At 45.2% G+C, this 19,293-nt stretch overlaps 1 protein-coding gene across 1 annotated transcript; it reads right to left on the bottom strand.

Annotated features, from left to right (window-relative positions):
* Positions 1-13,213: 13,213 nt before the first annotated feature.
* LOC129837857 (neuronal pentraxin-1-like) lies at positions 13,214-18,204 on the bottom strand. Its single transcript, XM_055904337.1, has 5 exons — positions 17,607-18,204; positions 16,899-17,106; positions 15,553-15,797; positions 15,092-15,271; positions 13,214-14,475 (listed from the first exon to the last, which is right to left on the bottom strand). Exons 1-5 carry the CDS (start codon positions 18,036-18,038, stop codon positions 14,254-14,256), a joined length of 1,287 nt encoding a protein of 428 aa, XP_055760312.1. The 5' UTR covers positions 18,039-18,204; the 3' UTR covers positions 13,214-14,253.
* Positions 18,205-19,293: the final 1,089 nt, after the last annotated feature.

Here is a 19,293-nt window from a genome sequence, read left to right as displayed (position 1 = left end):
AGTTTGCGCCCGGTGATGTGTTTTGCAGGCCGCACCACCCTCTAGAGAGCCTTGCGGTTGTGGGTGGTGCAGCTGCCGTACCAGGCGGTGATACAGCCCGACAGGGTTTTAGGTGACAAGACAAATTTCTTCAGCCTCCTGAGCTTGTGATTTGTCAAACTGGGTAGAATGAAGATGGACTTTGAAACATCAGTCATTCAGTTGCCAGGAGATGAGGAACAAAACATGCCATCATAAGAAGGCCAAACACAAATTCTCTCCCTCTCTCTCTCTCTCTCTCTCTCTCTCTCTCTCTCTCTCTGTCTCTGTCTCTGTCTCTGTCTCTGTCTCTGTCTCTGTCTCTCTCTCTCTGTCTCTCTCTGTCTCTCTCTGTCTCTCTCTCTCTCTCTCTGTCTCTCTCTGTCTCTCTCTCTCTCTCTCTCTCTCTCTGTCTCTGTCTCTGTCTCTGTCTCTGTCTCTCTCTGTCTCTCTCTCTGTCTCTCTCTCTGTCTCTCTCTCTGTCTCTCTCTGTCTCTCTCTGTCTCTCTCTCTCTCTCTCTCTCTCTCTCTCTCTGTCTCTCTCTGTCTCTCTCTGTCTCTCTCTCTCTCTCTCTCTCTCTCTCTCTCTCTCTCTCTCTCTCTCTCTGTCTCTCTCTGTCTCTCTCTGTCTCTCTCTCTCCTCAAGCCGAAGAATGATAACTTTCCACATTCATATCTTCATGTGTATCAGGGAAGAGAATCAAAAAGGTTGGCCACTCAAACCTAGACAACCTTTCTTCCTCAATGCCAGGCAATTACTGCTGTGAAAAGAAAGGTTTTCACGACCCACGATATTCCAGCCAGACACGCACTGATAAAGAACTAGAGAGATCTGAAATGGTAGCTAGGCTATTGTACGAGTCGAACCGATGTAAGGCATTTGACCTTAATAAAAACTTCCAGTACAAAGCAAGGACTCATAAAAGTACTGTACTGACTTTTCGAATATTTGGGATGTAGATGATGGCTCTTGACTGTTATGACGCGATTACGTTTTTTGTTGTGCTATCGTTCAATGATCATTCACCGAGTCACCCCTCCACTTTATACTGTATATCTGTTTTTTTTACCATGTTGGATTACTTGTTACTTGGATTACTTGTCACTCGTTTTTCAACCACTCCACAAATTTCTTTCTTGGCAAGTCGGTTAGGACATCTACTTTGTGCATGACACAAGTAATTTTTCCAACAATTGTTTATAGACAGATTATTTCACTTATAATTCACTGCATCACAATTCCAGTGGGTCAAAAGTTTACATACACTAAGTTGACTGTGCCTTGAAACAGCTTGGAAAATTCCAGAAAATGATGTCATGGTTTAGAAGCTTCTGATAGGCTAATTGACATAATTTCAGTCAATTGGAGGTGTACCTGTGGATGTATTTCAAGGCCTACCTTCAAACTCAGTGGCTCTTTGCTTGACATCATGGGAAAATCAAAAGAAATCAGCCAAGACCTCAGAAAAACATTTGCAGACCTCCACAAATCTGGTTCATCCTTGGGCGCAATTTCCAAATGGCTGAATGTACCACGTTCATCTCTACAAACAATAGTACGCAAGTATAAACACCATGGGACCACGCAGCCGTCATACCGCTCAGGAAGCGGACACATTCTGTCTCCTAGAGATGAACGTACTTTGGTGCGAAAAGTGCAAATCAATCCCCGAACAACAGAAAAGGACCTTGTACAAAAACATCTATATCCACAGTAAAACGAGTCTTATATCGACATAACCTGAAAGGCCGCTCAGCAAGGAAGAAGCCACTGCTCCAAAACCGCCATAAAAAGCCAGACTACAGCTTGCAACTGCACATGGGGACAAAGATCGTACTTTTTGGAGAAATGTCCACTGGACTGATGAAACAAAGTAGAACTGTTTGGCCATAATGACCATCGTTATGGTTGGAGGAAAAGGGGGAGGCTTGCAAGTTGAAGAACACCATCCCAACCGTGAAGCACGGGGGTGGCAGCATCATGTTGTGGGGGTGCTTTGCTGCAGGAGGGACTGGTGCACTTCACAAAATAGATGGCATCCATGAGGAAGGGAAATTATGTGGATATATTGAAGCAACATCTCAAGACATCAGTCAGGAAGTTAAAGATTGGTCGCAAATGGGTCTTCCAAATGAACAATGACCCCGAGCATACTTCCAAAGTTATGGCTTAAGGACAACAAAGTCAAGGTATTGGAGTGGCCATCACAAAGCCCTGACCTCAATCCTATAGAAAATTTGTGGGCAGAACTGAAAAAGTGTGTGCGAGCAAGGAGGCCTACAAACCTGACACAGTTACACCAGCTCTGTCAGGAGGAATGGGCCAAAATTCACCCAACTTATTGTGGGAAGCTTGTGTAAGGCTACCCGAAACGTTTGACCTAAGTTAAACAATTTAAAGGCAATGCTACCAAATACTAATTGAGTGTATGCAAACTTCTGACCCACTGGGAATGTGATGAAAGAAATAAAAGCTTAAATAAATAATTCTCTCTACTATTATTCTGACATTTCACATTCTTAAAATAAAGTGGTAATCCTAACTGACTTAAGACAGGGAATTTTTACGAGGATTAAATGTCAGGAATTGTGAAAAACTGAGTTTAAATGTATTTGGCTAAGGTGTATGTAAACTTCCGACTTCAACTATATGTGTTTATCATGTTGTTTGTCAAAGCCTGAGTCGTCCCTCCACCTGTTTGTTTACAAATATGTGTGTCTACCATGCAGTGGAGAATTTAGGTAAAAGCGACATGGGCAGCCCCCCAGGGCTGCATCTTGCCGGGGGGGCACGGGGCGCCCGGACAAAAACATTTAGAATAGTGACATTTGCGGGTCACGTCAATGATATCATGACTCTTGTCGGAGTGGGCGCCCTGATTCTAGTTTGTGAGCTAGGCAGGCTACTGCATGGGAAGGTCTCCCACTCAGAAGTAACCAAGGAGGTTGTAGGGTTCATTTGGTTCCTATTCTGAAAGTTTGATAAATTGTGCATAATGACATGCATATTTAATTGTGTAACAAATGTATTTTGGGTGTTAGACTCATATACTGTATTTCAATGCAAATTCAGGGGCACTTCTGAATATTTTGGAGCACCCTCTGGCACTGGCCAGGATGAGGAGCCATCCACCTCTTCAGCCACACAGGTGTCTTCAAAAATAAGGTCTGAGCCTGAGGATGAAGACCCATTTGCTTCCACTTCTCCCCAGCAGTATTCTTCAGGTGTGTTTGTGCACACGGCAGATATATTTGTATATTTAATGATTATCTATTTGTGTTGTTCCAAATGTCTGAATAGAGTTCTTTTTTCGCTGTTGACCCAGGGAGCAATACAAGCTAGAACCACCACCATGTTGTTTGTGACCTCTCATAGGTCTATTAAGATAGAGCCCATCCAGAGCAGCTCACAGTAGTGCTGTCACGACTTCCACCTAAGGTGGCTCCTCGGCGGTCGTCAGCCTACTAGCTGCCACCGATCCATTTCTCCTTTTCGTTTGCCTGTTTTGTTACATTCATTTCGGTGGGTTTATTAACCTCCGCCGCCTGCTATTCTTTGTGTTGGATTATTTGCTGTTGTTGCTCTGTTAGGGGTGCGTGTTTGCGTCACAGGGTTTTTTCCACCACGTTCGTTGGGCCGTTTGGATTGTAATTAGGAGTGAAGGTTCCTCCTCCGTGTGTTGCGTTATTTCCCTGTGTGTGGCGACTTCGTTGGGTGTGTTTCCCCTCCTGTTGTCGTTGTGACTTTCAATAAACGATTCCTACGGGGACTTCCTTGCTCTCCTGCCTCTTCTTAGGAGGCACCTAACGAGTGCATACATTTGAATACTTTCTTCGTACTGGTCCCTCATGGGAATCGAACCCACAACCCTGGCGCTGCAAGGGCCTTGCTCTACCAACTGAGCTACACGGGACTACACACACTCATACATACATACTCATACCACTCGCTCCCACACACACATGTGCAACTAGGTGTTTTAACTCATCTCCAGTGCCAGTATGTAAAGTGATTTCTTTCAGTGTGCAGAGGGCTTAGGTTTCCTTTCACAGGGACAACACTGAAGTAATTAGTGTAAGGGGAGGGGATGGGTCCTCCACCACTCCATGGTTCCATAGTTCCAACTCATAAGGTCAAACCTGATGTTTTCAACCGTAATCACCAGATGTGCAAGAACAAGTGCTCCAGTACCTTTCTGTCTGCTCTATTTCTCGCTCTCCCTCAGTTTTTTCTCAGGTCTCTCTCTCTCAGGGCTTTCTCAGGTCTCTCTCTCTCAGGGCTTTCTCAGGTCTCTCTCTCTCAGGGCTTCCTCAGGTCTCTTTCTCTCAGGGCTTTCTCAGGTCTCTTTCTCTCAGGGCTTTCTCAGGTCTCTTTCTCTCAGGGCTTCCTCAGGTCTCTTTCTCTCAGGGCTTTCTCAGGTCTCTTTCTCTCAGGGCTTCCTCAGGTCTCTTTCTCTCAGGGGTTTCTCAGGTCTCTCTCTCTCAGGGCTTCCTCAGGTCTCTTTCTCTCAGGGCTTGCTCAGGTCTCTTTCTCTCAGGGCTTGCTCAGGTCTCTTTCTCTCAGGGATTTCTCAGGTCTCTTTCTCTCAGGGCTTCCTCAGGTCTCTCGCTCTCAGGGCTTCCTCGGGTCTCTTTCTCTCTCTCAGGGCTTCCTCAGGTCTCTTTCTCTCAGGGCTTTCTCAGGTCTCTCTCTATTTTCTTCATCTTTCTCTCTTCGTTGTATTCCTTCTGATTCCTCCCTGCATCAGTCCCTAAGCATTTTGTCTGTGATGTCTTCAAGACTGTATGTGTGTTGTATTATTATCTGTCTTTGTCTCTCTTTGTCTCTCTCGCTATCTGTTTGAAGGGTATTTATGGAGTCATTTTAGTGTTACTCAGTATTGCAGTCCCATGTTGTTCCCTCTGCCTGGATTTCACTCAGCTCCTGAATTACAGTCTTTGATACTGTCTCTCCTTCTCTTGTCTGCCAGGCCTCAGTCCCCAAATATTATATAGTGTAAAGAAATAGAAAGGGTCAATTCTGTTGATAGAATTCTGCACTCCAGAACATGTGATCCAAAGTTATTTTCACTTATTTGCCAAAACTCATCTGCTTCGGGCAATATCTACACATCTACTGTGGTTTCTACCAATAAAGCTTTACTGAATTGAAAAGTCTAGACGCTGATATTGTGCGGATTGTGCCAGCCAGAACTGTGTGTGTATATGCTAAATACCATAGTTGCCATGTAGTAGCTTAGTAGCTAACTCTGGCTGCCTCTGTCTCATTCTCCCGGGGTTTAGTGTGCTAGCATGTGGTCCGCCTGTTTTAGGCTAAGTCCATTAGACTGCTAATCATTGGGAAAGGAGTTTGAATGCAAGTTCTGCCTTTATTTCCCTATTCACCAGTTGTGCCCAATAGCCGTGACCTTTAAAATAGCAGATGCGCAATTAAGGAGGTTACACCTGCTGCTATTTGATTACAGCCCCATTTACCTTAAAAGCCCTTCTGTCTGTTCTGTCTGCTGCCCAAATTGGAATTTACATCAAGCCCGAGATACAGGTTGGCAGGCACTCACACAGACACACACAGACACACACTCTTCTTCGTTCTTTCTCTCTCTCTCACACAGACAGACAGACTCTCTCTCTGACTCACTGACTCAGTATGCCTGCTCACACTACAGACACACACTCTCTCTCTGACTCACTGACTCAGTATGCCTGCTCACAGTACAGACACACTCTCTCTCTGACTCACTGACTCAGTATGCCTGCTCACACTACAGACACACTCTCTCTCTGACTCACTGACTCAGTATGCCTGCTCACACTACAGGTGACATCGCATTTCTTCTTGGAGAAGTAACTTTAAGGAGATGTGTGCATGAGTATATACGCATGCTCACGTGTGTGTGTGTGTGTATATATATGCGTGCACGATTGGCGTACGTGCGTGCATATGAGCGGCTGGCACAGCCTGCGACTGACCTAATTATGGCGGGCCTGCCGGGGTGCGGCGCCCAGATGGGAGGTGTGTGTGTGTGTGTGTGGGAGGGGGGGCTACCGTCTCCTTAATTACTGTGTGTCGCAAGTATCCTCAACTACCGATGTAGCTAAATGTTCCCCACAGGTGAACAACAGGTCTCCAGTCCACACAGATGATTACATTACAGTATTCTAATCAGATTGCAGGTACTGTACTGTAGAGATGAATAGAACCGTCAGTTAGCTAGCAGATCTCCTTCCGGCCGAGGATTTGTGTGTTTGTTGTTTTCGTGTGTGTATTCCCAAGGAGAGAACCCCTCTCCTCCACACAAACTGTTGAATCCCGGGTGGTCTGTGGCAGGGGGTGTTTGGAAAAAGTTATTGCTGTCTCTACTTACTGCCGCCTCTATGACTGCAAGATATCCGCAACAGAAATTCTCCAATCCCCGAACCGGGCACGTTCAATGTTCAATTATTCATGCCGCTATTGCGGCGCTCGGGCACAGAGGGATGAGGGGGGAGGGCATCATCGGCATTCCCCGACCTGCTGGCTGTGAGATGGAATATGTACAGCATGTGCCTACCGGCCCGTCGGCATCTGTCATATTCCGTTCCACTGTCATCAGACCCCCGTCCCACAGCACTCACTCTACCTCCCCCTCCATAACATGCATTCTCTAACTCTCTCTCTCTTTACCTTGCACTACCTCTCTCTCTCTACCTGTCTACCTCTCTAGCTCCACCTCTCGTTCTACCTCTCTTCCCCTTTCTCCCGCTGAGTCCTGGTCACACACAGGCAAGCTCTGCCATTAGAGCTGTGATCGCTCAAGGTGGAGCTGTGGTAAAGAAGGTGTTATCAAATGCCCTTAATGCCTACACTACAGCCAAGGTCGCTTCTGCTACAAGTGACCTTGAATATGTGAAAGCGCATAATTGAGGGACCTTAGGGAGATTGCATAGCTCACTTTACACCCTTCCTCTTTCTAGCTCTAGGTGGTCACCATTGGTGACAGACCACATTCGTCCCACATAGCCTTCTCCTGGGGTCTTCTATACACATGCATTCACGCCCCCTTAGATTCCTGTGATCTCAACCATGTGCCTGTGATTTCTCCTCTTCTCTCAGCACTGTTTAGTCAATGCAAGGATCAGTTCAATGTCAGCTTTTTCTCTATTATGGAAATCACTCGCCACCTCTGGTGGATGACCTGTTTCTATGAGATATGGTATGTAACTGGCTCCAGAGAGAGAGAGAGAGAGAGAGAGAGAGAGAGAGAGAGAGAGAGAGAGAGAGAGAGAGAGAGAGAGAGAGAGAGAGAGAGAGAGAGAGAGAGAGAGAGAGAGAGAGAGAGAGAGAGAGAGAGAGAGAGAGAGAGAGAGAGAGAGGAGAGAGAGAGAGAGAGAGAGAGAGAGAGAGAGAGAGAGAGAGAGAGAGAGAGAGAGAGAGAGAGAGAGAGAGAGAGAGAGAGAGAGAGAGAGAGAGAGAGAGAGAGAGAGAGAGAGAGAGGTACGTACTGTGTGCTCTCTGTGTTAACTGCTGTCATGCATGCTACACCCTAAACTCTTGCTTCCTCTTCAACTTCCTGTTGATGTGCGTCACTCGTGCATTTTTCATGCTGGCACCGGTAAGGGGGATAAGAACGCAGGGGTGCTAATGCTAGGCTAGGCTACTCATCAATGTTTCAGGACAGATGGAGGTGGCGCGATGGGAGCTGGAGAGGTTATATTGGCCTGTGTACCGTCTTTTACCCAGGCTTCCACAGCTATCCGACTGAACATGTTGCCCAGTGTCTGGGCAGTGTTGTCTGGTACACAGCCAATAACAGCTGGTCAGAACCGCTGGGCTGGACCTGTCTGAACTGTGAGTTCACCTGAGAGGTCAGAGAGCCGCAGGCGTAGAGATCCTCCATCTGTGTACCTACAGCTCAGCCTTTACTGACTGACACTAATACCATCCATCCTGCATTCGAGTGGATACAGCATTCGAGTGGGTGAAACTTAGAGTGGACAAAGTCTGGAGCGTAAGGATCTCATTCAGGATAGATAGGCTTCTTCTTGCTTGTCTTTGGGTTGACTCACACCCAACATCGACATTCGTCTTACCTCTGAGGGAAGGATGTCTGTCTGAGGAATCAGAAAAGAGGGCAATGGACACAGAAGGCCAGTAATGTTTCTTCTAGTCTACGTTTTGGGGTTGGAATAGGAAGCCAGAGAATCTCCCTCTCGCTCTCTCTTGCTCTCTTTCTCTCTCTCTCTCTCGCTATCTCCAGTCTCTGTCCAACTGTAGTGGAGCTGTGCCGTCAGAGGACTCCCTATAACGGAGGAAGAACCACATGGATCCTGACCTTACCTGTGAGCGGGCTCATTATCCCAGCCTGCATCCAGTCCGGAAGACTCCGCTGCTCATTAAATGCCACGAGCCAAGCTCGTGCTCCCTTCTGTGATTGCCTCTCCATGGCGATAGGACCACAGGAGTAGAGGAGAGATGAGAGAAGAGAGGAGGAGGAGGGAGGGAGGTGTGGCTTTCTCTCTTTAAAGACTCGGCTGAGTTGGATGGTCAACTTTTAGTCCTCAGCTGTTAGTAGAATCCCCCTTCACCCAGAGTGTCTGTTCAGTACAGTTATGATAAGAGGGAACTGTTGCCTGCATGTTGAACAGGCTGAAATAACACACTGACAGCCCTGCATACAGATGTAGGATCTTCATTTCAGCCAGTTTGCTCCAGCAGGAAAATAATCCATCAGCAACAGGAAATGTGGATAATAATAAATTGACATTTTTGTAGGGGTTGATACATTTTCCGTAAGGGTGGAAATTACAAACGTGTTAAGCCTTTTTAAACCTCAAATATACTGCACATTTTAAATTTCCTGCCTTGCAGGAAAGTACTCCTGCAACAGGGTGATCGAATCAAGATCATACATCTGTATTAAAAAGGCCTTGCAGTGCACAATACAAAAGGGAGTGTGGAGGAAAAGGGGTTTTGGGATGGGATTTCCAGATTTTCCTTTCATTTTGCATGTGCATGTTTTAACACAGCAACCCCCAGGCTCTCATTATGGTGCACGGTGTTGTGCACGTTTGTGCTCCCTGCGTCAACACGAGGTATGACCGCTCCTCTGGACTAAAGCATTATTCATCTTCCTCCCAGAGACTAGTGCCACCTGGGACAGGTTATGAATTAATGAGACAGCTGAAACGTCATCTCTTTATCCACTCAATCTGACAAAAAAAAACTCCTCCCTAGGAAAGAGTTACGTTGCTGGGGAGGCACCATGAATCTTACTGGTATCATCGATGGATATGGTGACGGATCAATCTTGACGGTGGCGTTTACAGCTGTGGCGTACATTGGTTGACAGGGATCACCGGTTTTGTGGTGAACTGACATAACATAGTGTGTCACGTTTTGTGTAGCATTGCATAGAAAAAGTTGGATCTTTGTTGGAGAATTACATAAATCATGTTCTTTCCTTCATAACTTATGTTCCGTTATCCTTGAAATATAATTGCTATCATTGCCCATTGTATTTCCAGCAGCACTGCATTGTAAAGCGAAAATAGCATTCCAGGAGCTTTCCAGGTCAGTGCTCAATACTGAGAGAAAATATATGTGTGAACCAATATTTCTCAGGCTGATTCTTTCATCGCAGATAGTTATTTATGTGCGGTTGACTGGAGATCGATTGCATTGTGGGACACTGATTACAAAACGTAGCTCTTTAAAGAGGGTTGGAGCCTGAATTGGGAAGTAGGGCACCTTATGGTGACCTCTATGGTATGAGAAAGAACAGATGTTTACATATAGGCAAGAGAGGTGCCCTGGAAAGTGGTGCTTGACCAGCAAAACGTTATCTAATGTGACTCAGCATATAAAAGCATAATCTGTAACAACCCTTGGCAGAAATCCTTACACTAAAGTCTATTACTGTTTTCATATTGTCCTTGTGGAGTTTGTTATTTTATTTAATGGTTTGTCTGTTTGAATTAAGATTGAGGGCATTGATTTATGGATTGGTTAATTATTCATTACTTAAACTAGGATCTGAATTGACAGTTATCCGGATCAATTCAAGTCTAGGACAGTTTGACAGGAAAGTTATCATGTTATATATGAGATTTCATGTCTTTCATAGAAATCAGTCAAAGGATCAACCTATCGGGGGCGGCTGGTAGCCTAGCTTTTAGAGCGTTGGACTAGTAACCGAAAGGTTGCAAGATCAAATCCCTGAGCTGACATGGTAAAAATCTGTCGTTCTGCCCCTGAACAATGCAGTTAACCCACTGTTCCTAGGCAGTCATTGTAAATAAGAATTTGTTCTTGCCTAGTTAAATAAAGGTGAAATAAAATCAGCTTTTCAGATCAGTTATTTAAACTTATCAGGGGAATGTCTGCCTGGTACAATTGATGGCGTCTCCTGGCGCAAAGAATATTCACATTCACAAATGCACGGTCGTACTCTATCAATGAACTACACCCATTACATCTTAGCAGCATTACGCTAGCAGGGAATTGGTGAGCAGCGTAGTAAGCAGCAGTCCCAGTGATTATGATGGCATGGCCAGTCGGCCATTGACGGGTGCTTTGTGGCGACGTCAACTGAGAGGCTGGCTATAAACCGATACTGTGGCAGTTCTTTAGATCACCCTCCCTCATCTCCTCTCCTTTGATCCTGCTGTTGTTTGGACAGTATAGTGGAGCCTCATCCCTTGTCAACGTGCTGTTTGGGTGATTCTCAACCTTGTCCTCAGGCCACCCAGCCACTTCCACTTCTAATCTATTTCAGTAGTAGCACACCTGCTTAAACTAATCACAGGCTTGGTGATTTGTTGACTAGTGAATTGCGTGTGTAGCATCTCCTAGTCCTGGACTAAATAAATATATTGAGTGAAACATAGCAGAGTATTTACAGGGGTTTTCAAGAGGGCTGGGCACTCCCATATCAAATCAGGGGGAGCTCCCTGCAGAGGTGTCATGCCCATATGGGCACAAGGCCAAGTGCCCCCTCAGATTTGTCCTGGACCAGGCATAGAGTACCCCCTCCCCCCATTCTCCCTAGTAAGTGGTTCCTTCCAAGGTGTACCATGGAGAAAAGATATGCTAGGCAGGACGCTAGATGCTTTAGTGCAGGGGTATTCAACTCTTACCCTACGAGGTCCGGAGCCTGCTGGTTTTCTGCTCTGCCTGATCATTAATTGCACACACCTGGTGACCCAGGTCTAATTCAGTCCCTGATTAGAGGGGGGAAATGAAAGAACGCAGTGAAACTGGCTTCGAAGTCCAGAGTTGAGTTTGAGGGCTCTAGTGCATGCAGACAGTATCATTAGTGGAGGAAGGAGAGCGTTGAGTGACCACACAGAGCGTTTGATTTGATTTTAGCTGCCGGTGATTCGGCATGACTCGTAAGCAATGTAGCCTATTTATTCCTTCTTGATAAGTAAATAAAAGGAAAATGTTTTGCTGTTTCTCTATAATACTAGCCACCTACCGTAGCAAATGTATGAAGTTTGCTTTAGCTATCCAGCTAGATAGCTTCCCAATCGCCCAACCTCTTAACTAGCTACCATGCCATTTCAGGCTATCAATCAAGTTAGAGTAGCTTGTCAAACTATTTTATGCCTGCTGGAAAGGTTGCTACAGTAGACTTTAGAAAATACTAAAATTGCTTTAACTCTTGGGCTATGGTGCTATATATCAGTGTTGTACTAATCTCCTAAGGCATAAAGGTTCTTAAAGAATCAATGTGCATCTTTAATTAAAATTAAAATTGAACAGGTAGAGAGGTATGCTTATATAACCTATGCAGAAAAATACAAATATTTTTTGACATAGAAATAGGCATAATGATTATGGCTGTAGATGTCAGTTAAAAGCTGTTTCAGGTGTTTCAAAAATGCTCAATTCTCAGATTTATCAGCACCCCTCCGGACCACCCCTCTCCATCCTAACTTACTTTGAGCCCCCTCTAAAATAATGGATGGATGACACCCCTGGCTCCCTGTGTTGAACGTGTAAAACGAGCTCCCCCATAAGTTTTTGAATTACTGTTGGTTCAACCCACTAGTTTTAGACCACCCCCAAAACTCATTGTGCAATTCCAACCCTTCTCCAGCAGTGTCTACCAGTCCAATGTACTCTCTCGACCCTTCAGAAACAGGCTTCGGGTGTAACCAGTCCAGTTTGGTGTGTGTTCTGTATGAGGGTGAAATGATGATAGTGAGAAGTGTAAGGACGCCTGTTCTCTAAGGGAGAGCTCCCACCTCATTACTTTGTTACTGGGCTCTTGACCTTGGGTAAGAGGTAGTGCACCTTGGGAGAATGAGTCTCTGGGTCAGTGAGGCTGTGTGTGAATGTTCTGTCCGAGCTAATGAGGGTCTGTCCCCTCAAGGGACCTCTTTCTCTTTCTGTCAGGGACTACATCTCCCATCTCTCCCTCTGGCTACCTACTAACTAAGGCCTACAGTTGCTCGCTATCTGATCAATGTTGGCTCTCAGGGGAGATCACTGTTCTAACTGCTCTTTCAAGAGACCTTCCCTCCTTGTTCTCCCTCTGGATAACTGACTACCCGCGGGATTTATGAGTAACTGCACAATTTCTCCAAAAGCCATGCTGCAAGAGGCAGAGTTAAATGATTGCTTCTCTGAGATGTTTGTTACACCATCTGATACGTGAGTGATGACGAATATTAATAACTGACTCGGCTCAATGCAGTAACTGTCAAAGTACAAGACCATCAGCATCCAGGACTGCAGTGTTTTGTTACATGATGCATGTGATGGGAGAGGAGGGCACTTAACAAGACACTGTAAATTGATACAGAACAAAATAGAGCAGTATAGGCTACAGTATAGCATGGCGCTTTGAACTGACTATGGCAAAGGGGAGTGATATGACTAGGCGTTTTCTTCTTTCGACGGCCTCGCTTTCATTAGGGGGGACTGTGCGCGCCTCAAACGCACGCACACACCACCCAGCATTTGGGAGTGTTGTCTTCTGCAGTCAGCTAAAAAGACACAACACACACCGTTTCAGTTGTTCCCAGCACCTCTCTGACCTTCAGTCTGCGTTCAGGCGTTTTTTCACTTATCCAGGACCAACGTCTTTCTCCAACACCATGTGACAAGATTAAAGCAGATTTAACCAGCAATAATTATGATTTTCCCGCTCTCTCTTTCTCTCTTCTCATCCACACCTTTTGCTGCATACGATTCACGCCACCCCATGAATAAACTTTTAACTCTTATGTATCACAATTTTATTACAAAAATTATATATTTTTCATATCTTTCAATGTTGCCATGCTTGGAGCATATAACAATTCTGTAGAAAACCACCCAGTCCCAGAAAGGATAGTCAAGCAGATGTGGCAGCGTTTTGTCACTCAGTCATGCTGTTACTATACAGACACCGTAACATTCCGAATACAGATACCGGTAGTACAAACACCTGCCCAAACACGTCATCATATCCGTGAACAAACCTCAATTAAATTACATTTATCAGAATAATAACAAGAAAATCTCCCACCCTCCCTCAAAATAAATACAAAACAAACAATACATATAATTTGCAACATAAAACGTATGCGCTGAATATTTGCACCAGCCAAAGGCACCCAGGCTTTGTTGCATGTTGGCAATTAACGACATTCGTTTACAGGGTTTACAGGAGACACTTTGAAGCGAACGACAATTACAAATTCTTTTTACAGTCCGACTTGCAGTGTCCTTCAACGTACCCTCGGCGTCCTCTCTCTACATGGCTCTCGTCATTCACAGTGCAAGATCCGGGGGGGGGGGGGGGGGGGGTTGAGGGATTTGGAGGGCGTGGTATCATTTCACGGCGTCAAATACTGACAATACTTGGACAGACAGCGTGAGTTCCACTCTAGAGGATGGCTCCATAAATTCCGCACTGTGCTGTGGATTGTCCAACGTAAGGCGTGGATTGCCCAGCTGCCAACAGTCCAAGACAAAATAAGCAAATCGAAACAGCTAAAGTGCGCTTGCAACAAAACTCCAATAGAAAACCAAACAAACAGATACCAACACTGTCCAACTGAGGTTTCCAAGACGAATTAGATTTTTCTCAAGATCAAAAAAAGTTGTTTCGCACATAAATATCTAATAGAAATCCCAGGTATAAGCTTATCATTAAATAAATACCAAATAGTCTGTAACGAACATCATAATGAAGACAAGAACACAGAAGCTCAAAAGAAATACAGATAAATCGGATTGGCCTTGGTTTCATGTCGAAATGCAGTTCAGTTGAGCGCACGGCACGGCTCGAATGTCCACTTGGTAGCTCCACCGAATATTTCAATGTTGGATTCCGACCAAGAGAATACATTGCCAGTTTGCGCTTTACTGTTGCAGGTTGCCAGGTTATAAATATCCCCGATGGAAAGCTTCCTATCCCACATGTTGAGATTTGCTAGCTCACCCACATATGCTTGTGTGGCGTCGAAACCTCCCCCCAGCGTGTCCTGTGGAGCAACAAGATGACAAGTTCAAGGTTAGTGGCGCGAATTGTGGGTACGCGCGCGGACTTTCTTTTACGCGTGGCCAATCTATTACAAGTGTTTGTAATAAGCTAATCATCCTGTACTGTATTAGGAAGGAATACAATTGTCCCATACCATGGACGCATTTATTTATATTTCTAACTATCATAAAACTATCATATTAAGCAGCCACACTTCGTGACAGATCCACAACCGAAGCCCAAATTTAACCATCTACACGTTATTTGCTTTTCATGACAAGATATGCCTATTACTCTTTAATTGCTACAGATTTGCCACTTTTCTATCTGAAGTGGATTGTGCATTGTTCCAATTGAGTGGGGGTATTCCACGATATCTAGCTCGAGGGCCTTAATTAAATGGCTACGTCTTAATTGACAATTTCGTCAAGGTCTCTCAACTTTCCCATTACTTGAATATTCCTCCCTTTGATCATTGGAGAGAGAACGTGCTCTAATATTTTCATTGCTAATGGATATCATTATTTCCCCCAGGCCATTTATCTCAATAATATATCACGACTTGCATACCAATGTAATCTAAAGTTAGTTCATCCTCATTTAGTGAACCCTCTTACCTGCTCTTGTCCCAATACGAGGACCCCCTGCGGCTTGATGGGATGGTATGGCGCCAGATTCTCTCCACTGCCCCGCAGCACTCCGTCCTGAAACGCCTCCCACACCCCGTCGCGCGTGGTCCAGGTGATGCAGATGTGATGCCACTTCCCGTCGTTGATGATGAACGGCAACTTGGCCACCTGCAGCATGGACAGCGCACCCATTACTGAATGTTCAAATAGGCCTGGCCTAGAACTAATGATTGCGGCGGTTTTTAATGTTTTCAGACAGCACTGGTTGTAAATGCAATATTTGTATAATTAAGTTGCTTGTCACGTCTCCATAACTTTCCCAGACATTGCATAATGCTGCGTAGTTTCATTTGCTAGCCTGGCACACCACATTTACGCATGGCGATCTGTCCATTTTGCCTATAACCAAATGCTGTGTAGAATATGCCATTGCCGTCAGCGATCAGTACCTTATCATTGATGAGTATCTCCATCGGGTTATTTCCCCACTCAATCAGCACCAGCTCGTTGGCCTGCCCTGGGACAGCGTAGGAGAAAGGTGTGCCCACTCCGGGTGACGCGTTAGATTTAATCCACAGACACACGGTGAAGGCATACATCTCCGGCAGGGTTCTCTTGGCTTTGGCGTACATGTAGTTGGTTCTCAACGGGAATGTCAGCTGGAACTTGTCCAGTGGTCTGTTGTCTTTCCCACCTGCGGACGAAACATAGACCTACTTGTTTACCTTTCAGTGATTTATATAATTTACATTGCACTCATAGGCCTATGTTATAGTCAGTTATGTCATATCATGTGATTGATTGATTTATTCGTATACATGGTTTGCTCCACCAGTAGAGATTTTCGATCCCTAACTAAAGGTTTGCTCCTTTCTTTTTAGTTTGACGATGCTCTGATTTATATAATTGGCTTAGAACAGACTGTGTATCTCTCTCCTAACCTATTATCTGTGGTATGATGTGAGCAGGGCAAACAGGGAATTGCTCTCTCTCTCTCTCTCTCTCTCTCTCTCTCTCTCTCTCTCTCTCTCTCTCTCTCTCTCTCACTCACTCACTCACTCACTCACTCACTCACTCACTCACTCACTCACTCACTCACTCACACACGCGCCATCCCTTCCTAACCTCCAACCCCCTCATTCCCCCCATCCCTTCGGGGTTGTCAGCGAGGAACTAAACCTTGATCGATGTTCCAAAACGCGCCTGTCTGTCTCCAACACTGTGCGCGCTTTATCATGCACTGCGCACATCGTTAAAACCCCCTGGTAAAGTTCCTGCGCCGCTATGTCCCCTACAAAACCAACGACTCTCGTTCACAGTCACTGGAAATAAAGCGATCATTGGCTGTCGCTACATGCCACGTTAATTATTATCCCAGCGTGGCATCACTGTGTTAATATGAGATATGCAAAGCAATGCAGCTACCTCCCGCTCTCCATCTCCCATATCCCATTACGCACTGTGGCGAGAGCTGTGCTGCGGCACTGTCTGTATTGACAAGCTACTGTGGTCTGCGGGTTTGTAGTGATTCCTCATGTGGACCAGGCAATTAACCAAGTGAAATGCAGAGTTGTTTTTAGAAACTCGCATTGTTTTAGACATATAAACAATTGACTGAGCCAATTTCACCACATTTGGATGATTTTTTTTTTACTATTAAAACTTTATGCGCAAATTATTATCAAAATAATGTAATCAGTTTAGTCGTTTGTATAAGCAAGCATTCACATGAACATAACTATTATATTGACTGTGTACATTTGGGCATGATCTCTTTGCCTCATAGCTCACTCACCTTTCTCTAGGTCCGTTATCCGGTGATGCATGGAAGTCAGCGTGGACTCCACTCGGTTCCGCTGGTCCGTATCGTTTCTCTGACCCGGTTTGGTCTCCTCCAGGGTGTTGACCCGGGACAGCACCTGCTTCTCCATATCATCAATCTTGTTCTGAAGCAGGTCTTTCAGACTATTCGCCTGGGCCGTACCGTTGTTTCGGCTGTATTGCTGCACAACGGAACAAGGACATAGGAACAGACAAGATGGGACGATTAAAATAACTTTGGGTTTAAATAAACACTCCTACATGCACGAGGCGGGGCTCGTCGTGGGTAAAGCTCTGGTGCTTAGCTCGTTTGTGGAGGGCTTACTGCCTCGGCAATTTGCATCAAATGCCTAAATTGGTCCAAAGATGAGGCGTCTGTCTGTCCTTATCAGGAGTGTGGTGCGGCTTTATGTAGTGCTCTAGAGTAATCACTTTACGCCTGGATGCGGAAAAAGAGCTTTAAATAGGTCTATAGCATTAGTGACTGGACTGAAATAACCCTATAGTAAGCAATTCACAACTATATAGAGCACTTTTAACTAGCACATTGAGCACTATGTGCTATGCAACCAACCGAGCCGATTGGAAACGCGTAGAATGGATTAAAAGTTGATTGAAAGCTCAAACTGCATTCCAAATTACTAGGTCAAAATAGGGAGGCCAAACAAACGCCAATGCATACCTCAAGATTCTCCAACCTCTGTTTGAGAGTCTGTAAAGTCTGTCCTAGTTGAGCGAGAGTGTCCTGAGGACCCCTTGATACGTCCCCCATAGTGTTCTTGGCGCCCGGTACTATTCTCCGGCCTCCCGCTCCCGCCTCGGGCAGACTCTGGCTCTCACACCGACTCAACTTGGACGTTAGTTCCCTGATTGTCTCCTTTTGGTTCATGATGGTCTCCTTTTGCTGTAACACGGTCTCCCTCAATTGCATCACCGTCGTCTTCAAATCCTCCGCCGGACCACTGTTCTGCATCGTAGCCGCGCACAAGTCCATATCCTTGGGCACAGACGTGCAAATAAACTGGGTCTGTCCGAAATCTTGCGTTGACCCCTCCAAAACCAAGAAAGAAACTAGGAAAAGTTGCCAAGAGTGTCCCTCCCTGATTCCAGGCATGTTTCCTGACGTGTGTGGTGTTGCAGCCGCTGAGTTTGTTTTCAGGCAGTTGGTTTCAGCACCACGGAGCTGTCCCCTGTCTGTAGCTGTGAGGTTTCAGCTCTGCTCGTCCTAGATTTTATAGGCTAGCTACAGCCGGGATGAGGGCAGCGTTGAGGCAGGTTCTCTGCAGCACAGTGGGGAGGAAGCAGGTTGTGCTGCTTAATCACGTCCAGCCTTTTATTTAAGGTGGACCGAGGCGATTAGAAGAATATTATATATGTTTTACACCACTGCGTGACGTAAGTCGTGTACTATTATGTTGTCAGTCAGGAAATGCAGGACCGAGTAAGATAAAGCACTGCTATACTGTTTTAGGAATGAGTTTTACCAGGAGTAAATATCTTGTAGATGGCAGTCTGCTTTACATTCTTTACATTCTGAAGTTGAACTGGTATTTAAATCCCCCCCCCCCCCCCAAAAAAATGTATAAGATTAAACTACAGTCATTTCGAAGTCATATATCAGTACAGTGCATTGAACTGATTGCATTTGAACTAACTCGTGTATTCCATTAGGCCAAGTATAGCCTATGTGTCTGAAGTTCCACCTTAAAGGAAGCCACTCCCCATGCCCCTAGAGTGAGGATCCCGGCAGAGTCACTCTCTCTCTCTGACTATTCCACTGAGTATTCTCTCTCTCTCTCTCGCTCTGTCTCTCTCTCTCTCTCGCCTTCCACCAGTTGGCGTGTCTCATTCATCCCCATATTTCCCCACAGACATGGGTTTATCTGATGCAATCTCGGTGCAGTGTCATGTTTTATTTCCCACGTGGGGACGAGTTGTGTCACTCATACAATGAATCTACCTGCCTGTGTGTTCATCACACAATATATTATGCATGACATACATTCAAGTTAAATGGATTGCATTAGGCTATTAGTATTTTGCCCATAGTCTGGACTCCTTAGTCTGAAGTCCTGGATGCCATATAAAACTTGAAATTCTGCTTATGGAAAACATTTTTTTCATTTGTAAGGTAGGCTACAGTCGATTCCGGTTCAAATGTGTCCCTGGCATATTCATTACAAGGACTTACTTTATTCACTTTATTCAAATGAAATGATAATTCATTGTCTGCACTATACCTTCATCAGACCAGTTGGCATCAAGTTTCTCATGTGTGCACATCCATGCAAGAATATACAATATCTTGTCACCCAATTCAACAACCAACAGAAAAACGTTAGGCAAAGTAAATGTATGAATCATGTAAT

The sequence above is a fragment of the Salvelinus fontinalis genome, chromosome 3 (genome assembly GCF_029448725.1).
Source record: "Salvelinus fontinalis isolate EN_2023a chromosome 3, ASM2944872v1, whole genome shotgun sequence".
In the NCBI taxonomy this organism is placed as follows: domain Eukaryota; kingdom Metazoa; phylum Chordata; class Actinopteri; order Salmoniformes; family Salmonidae; genus Salvelinus; species Salvelinus fontinalis.
This window is presented reverse-complemented; position numbering and strand designations above follow the sequence as displayed.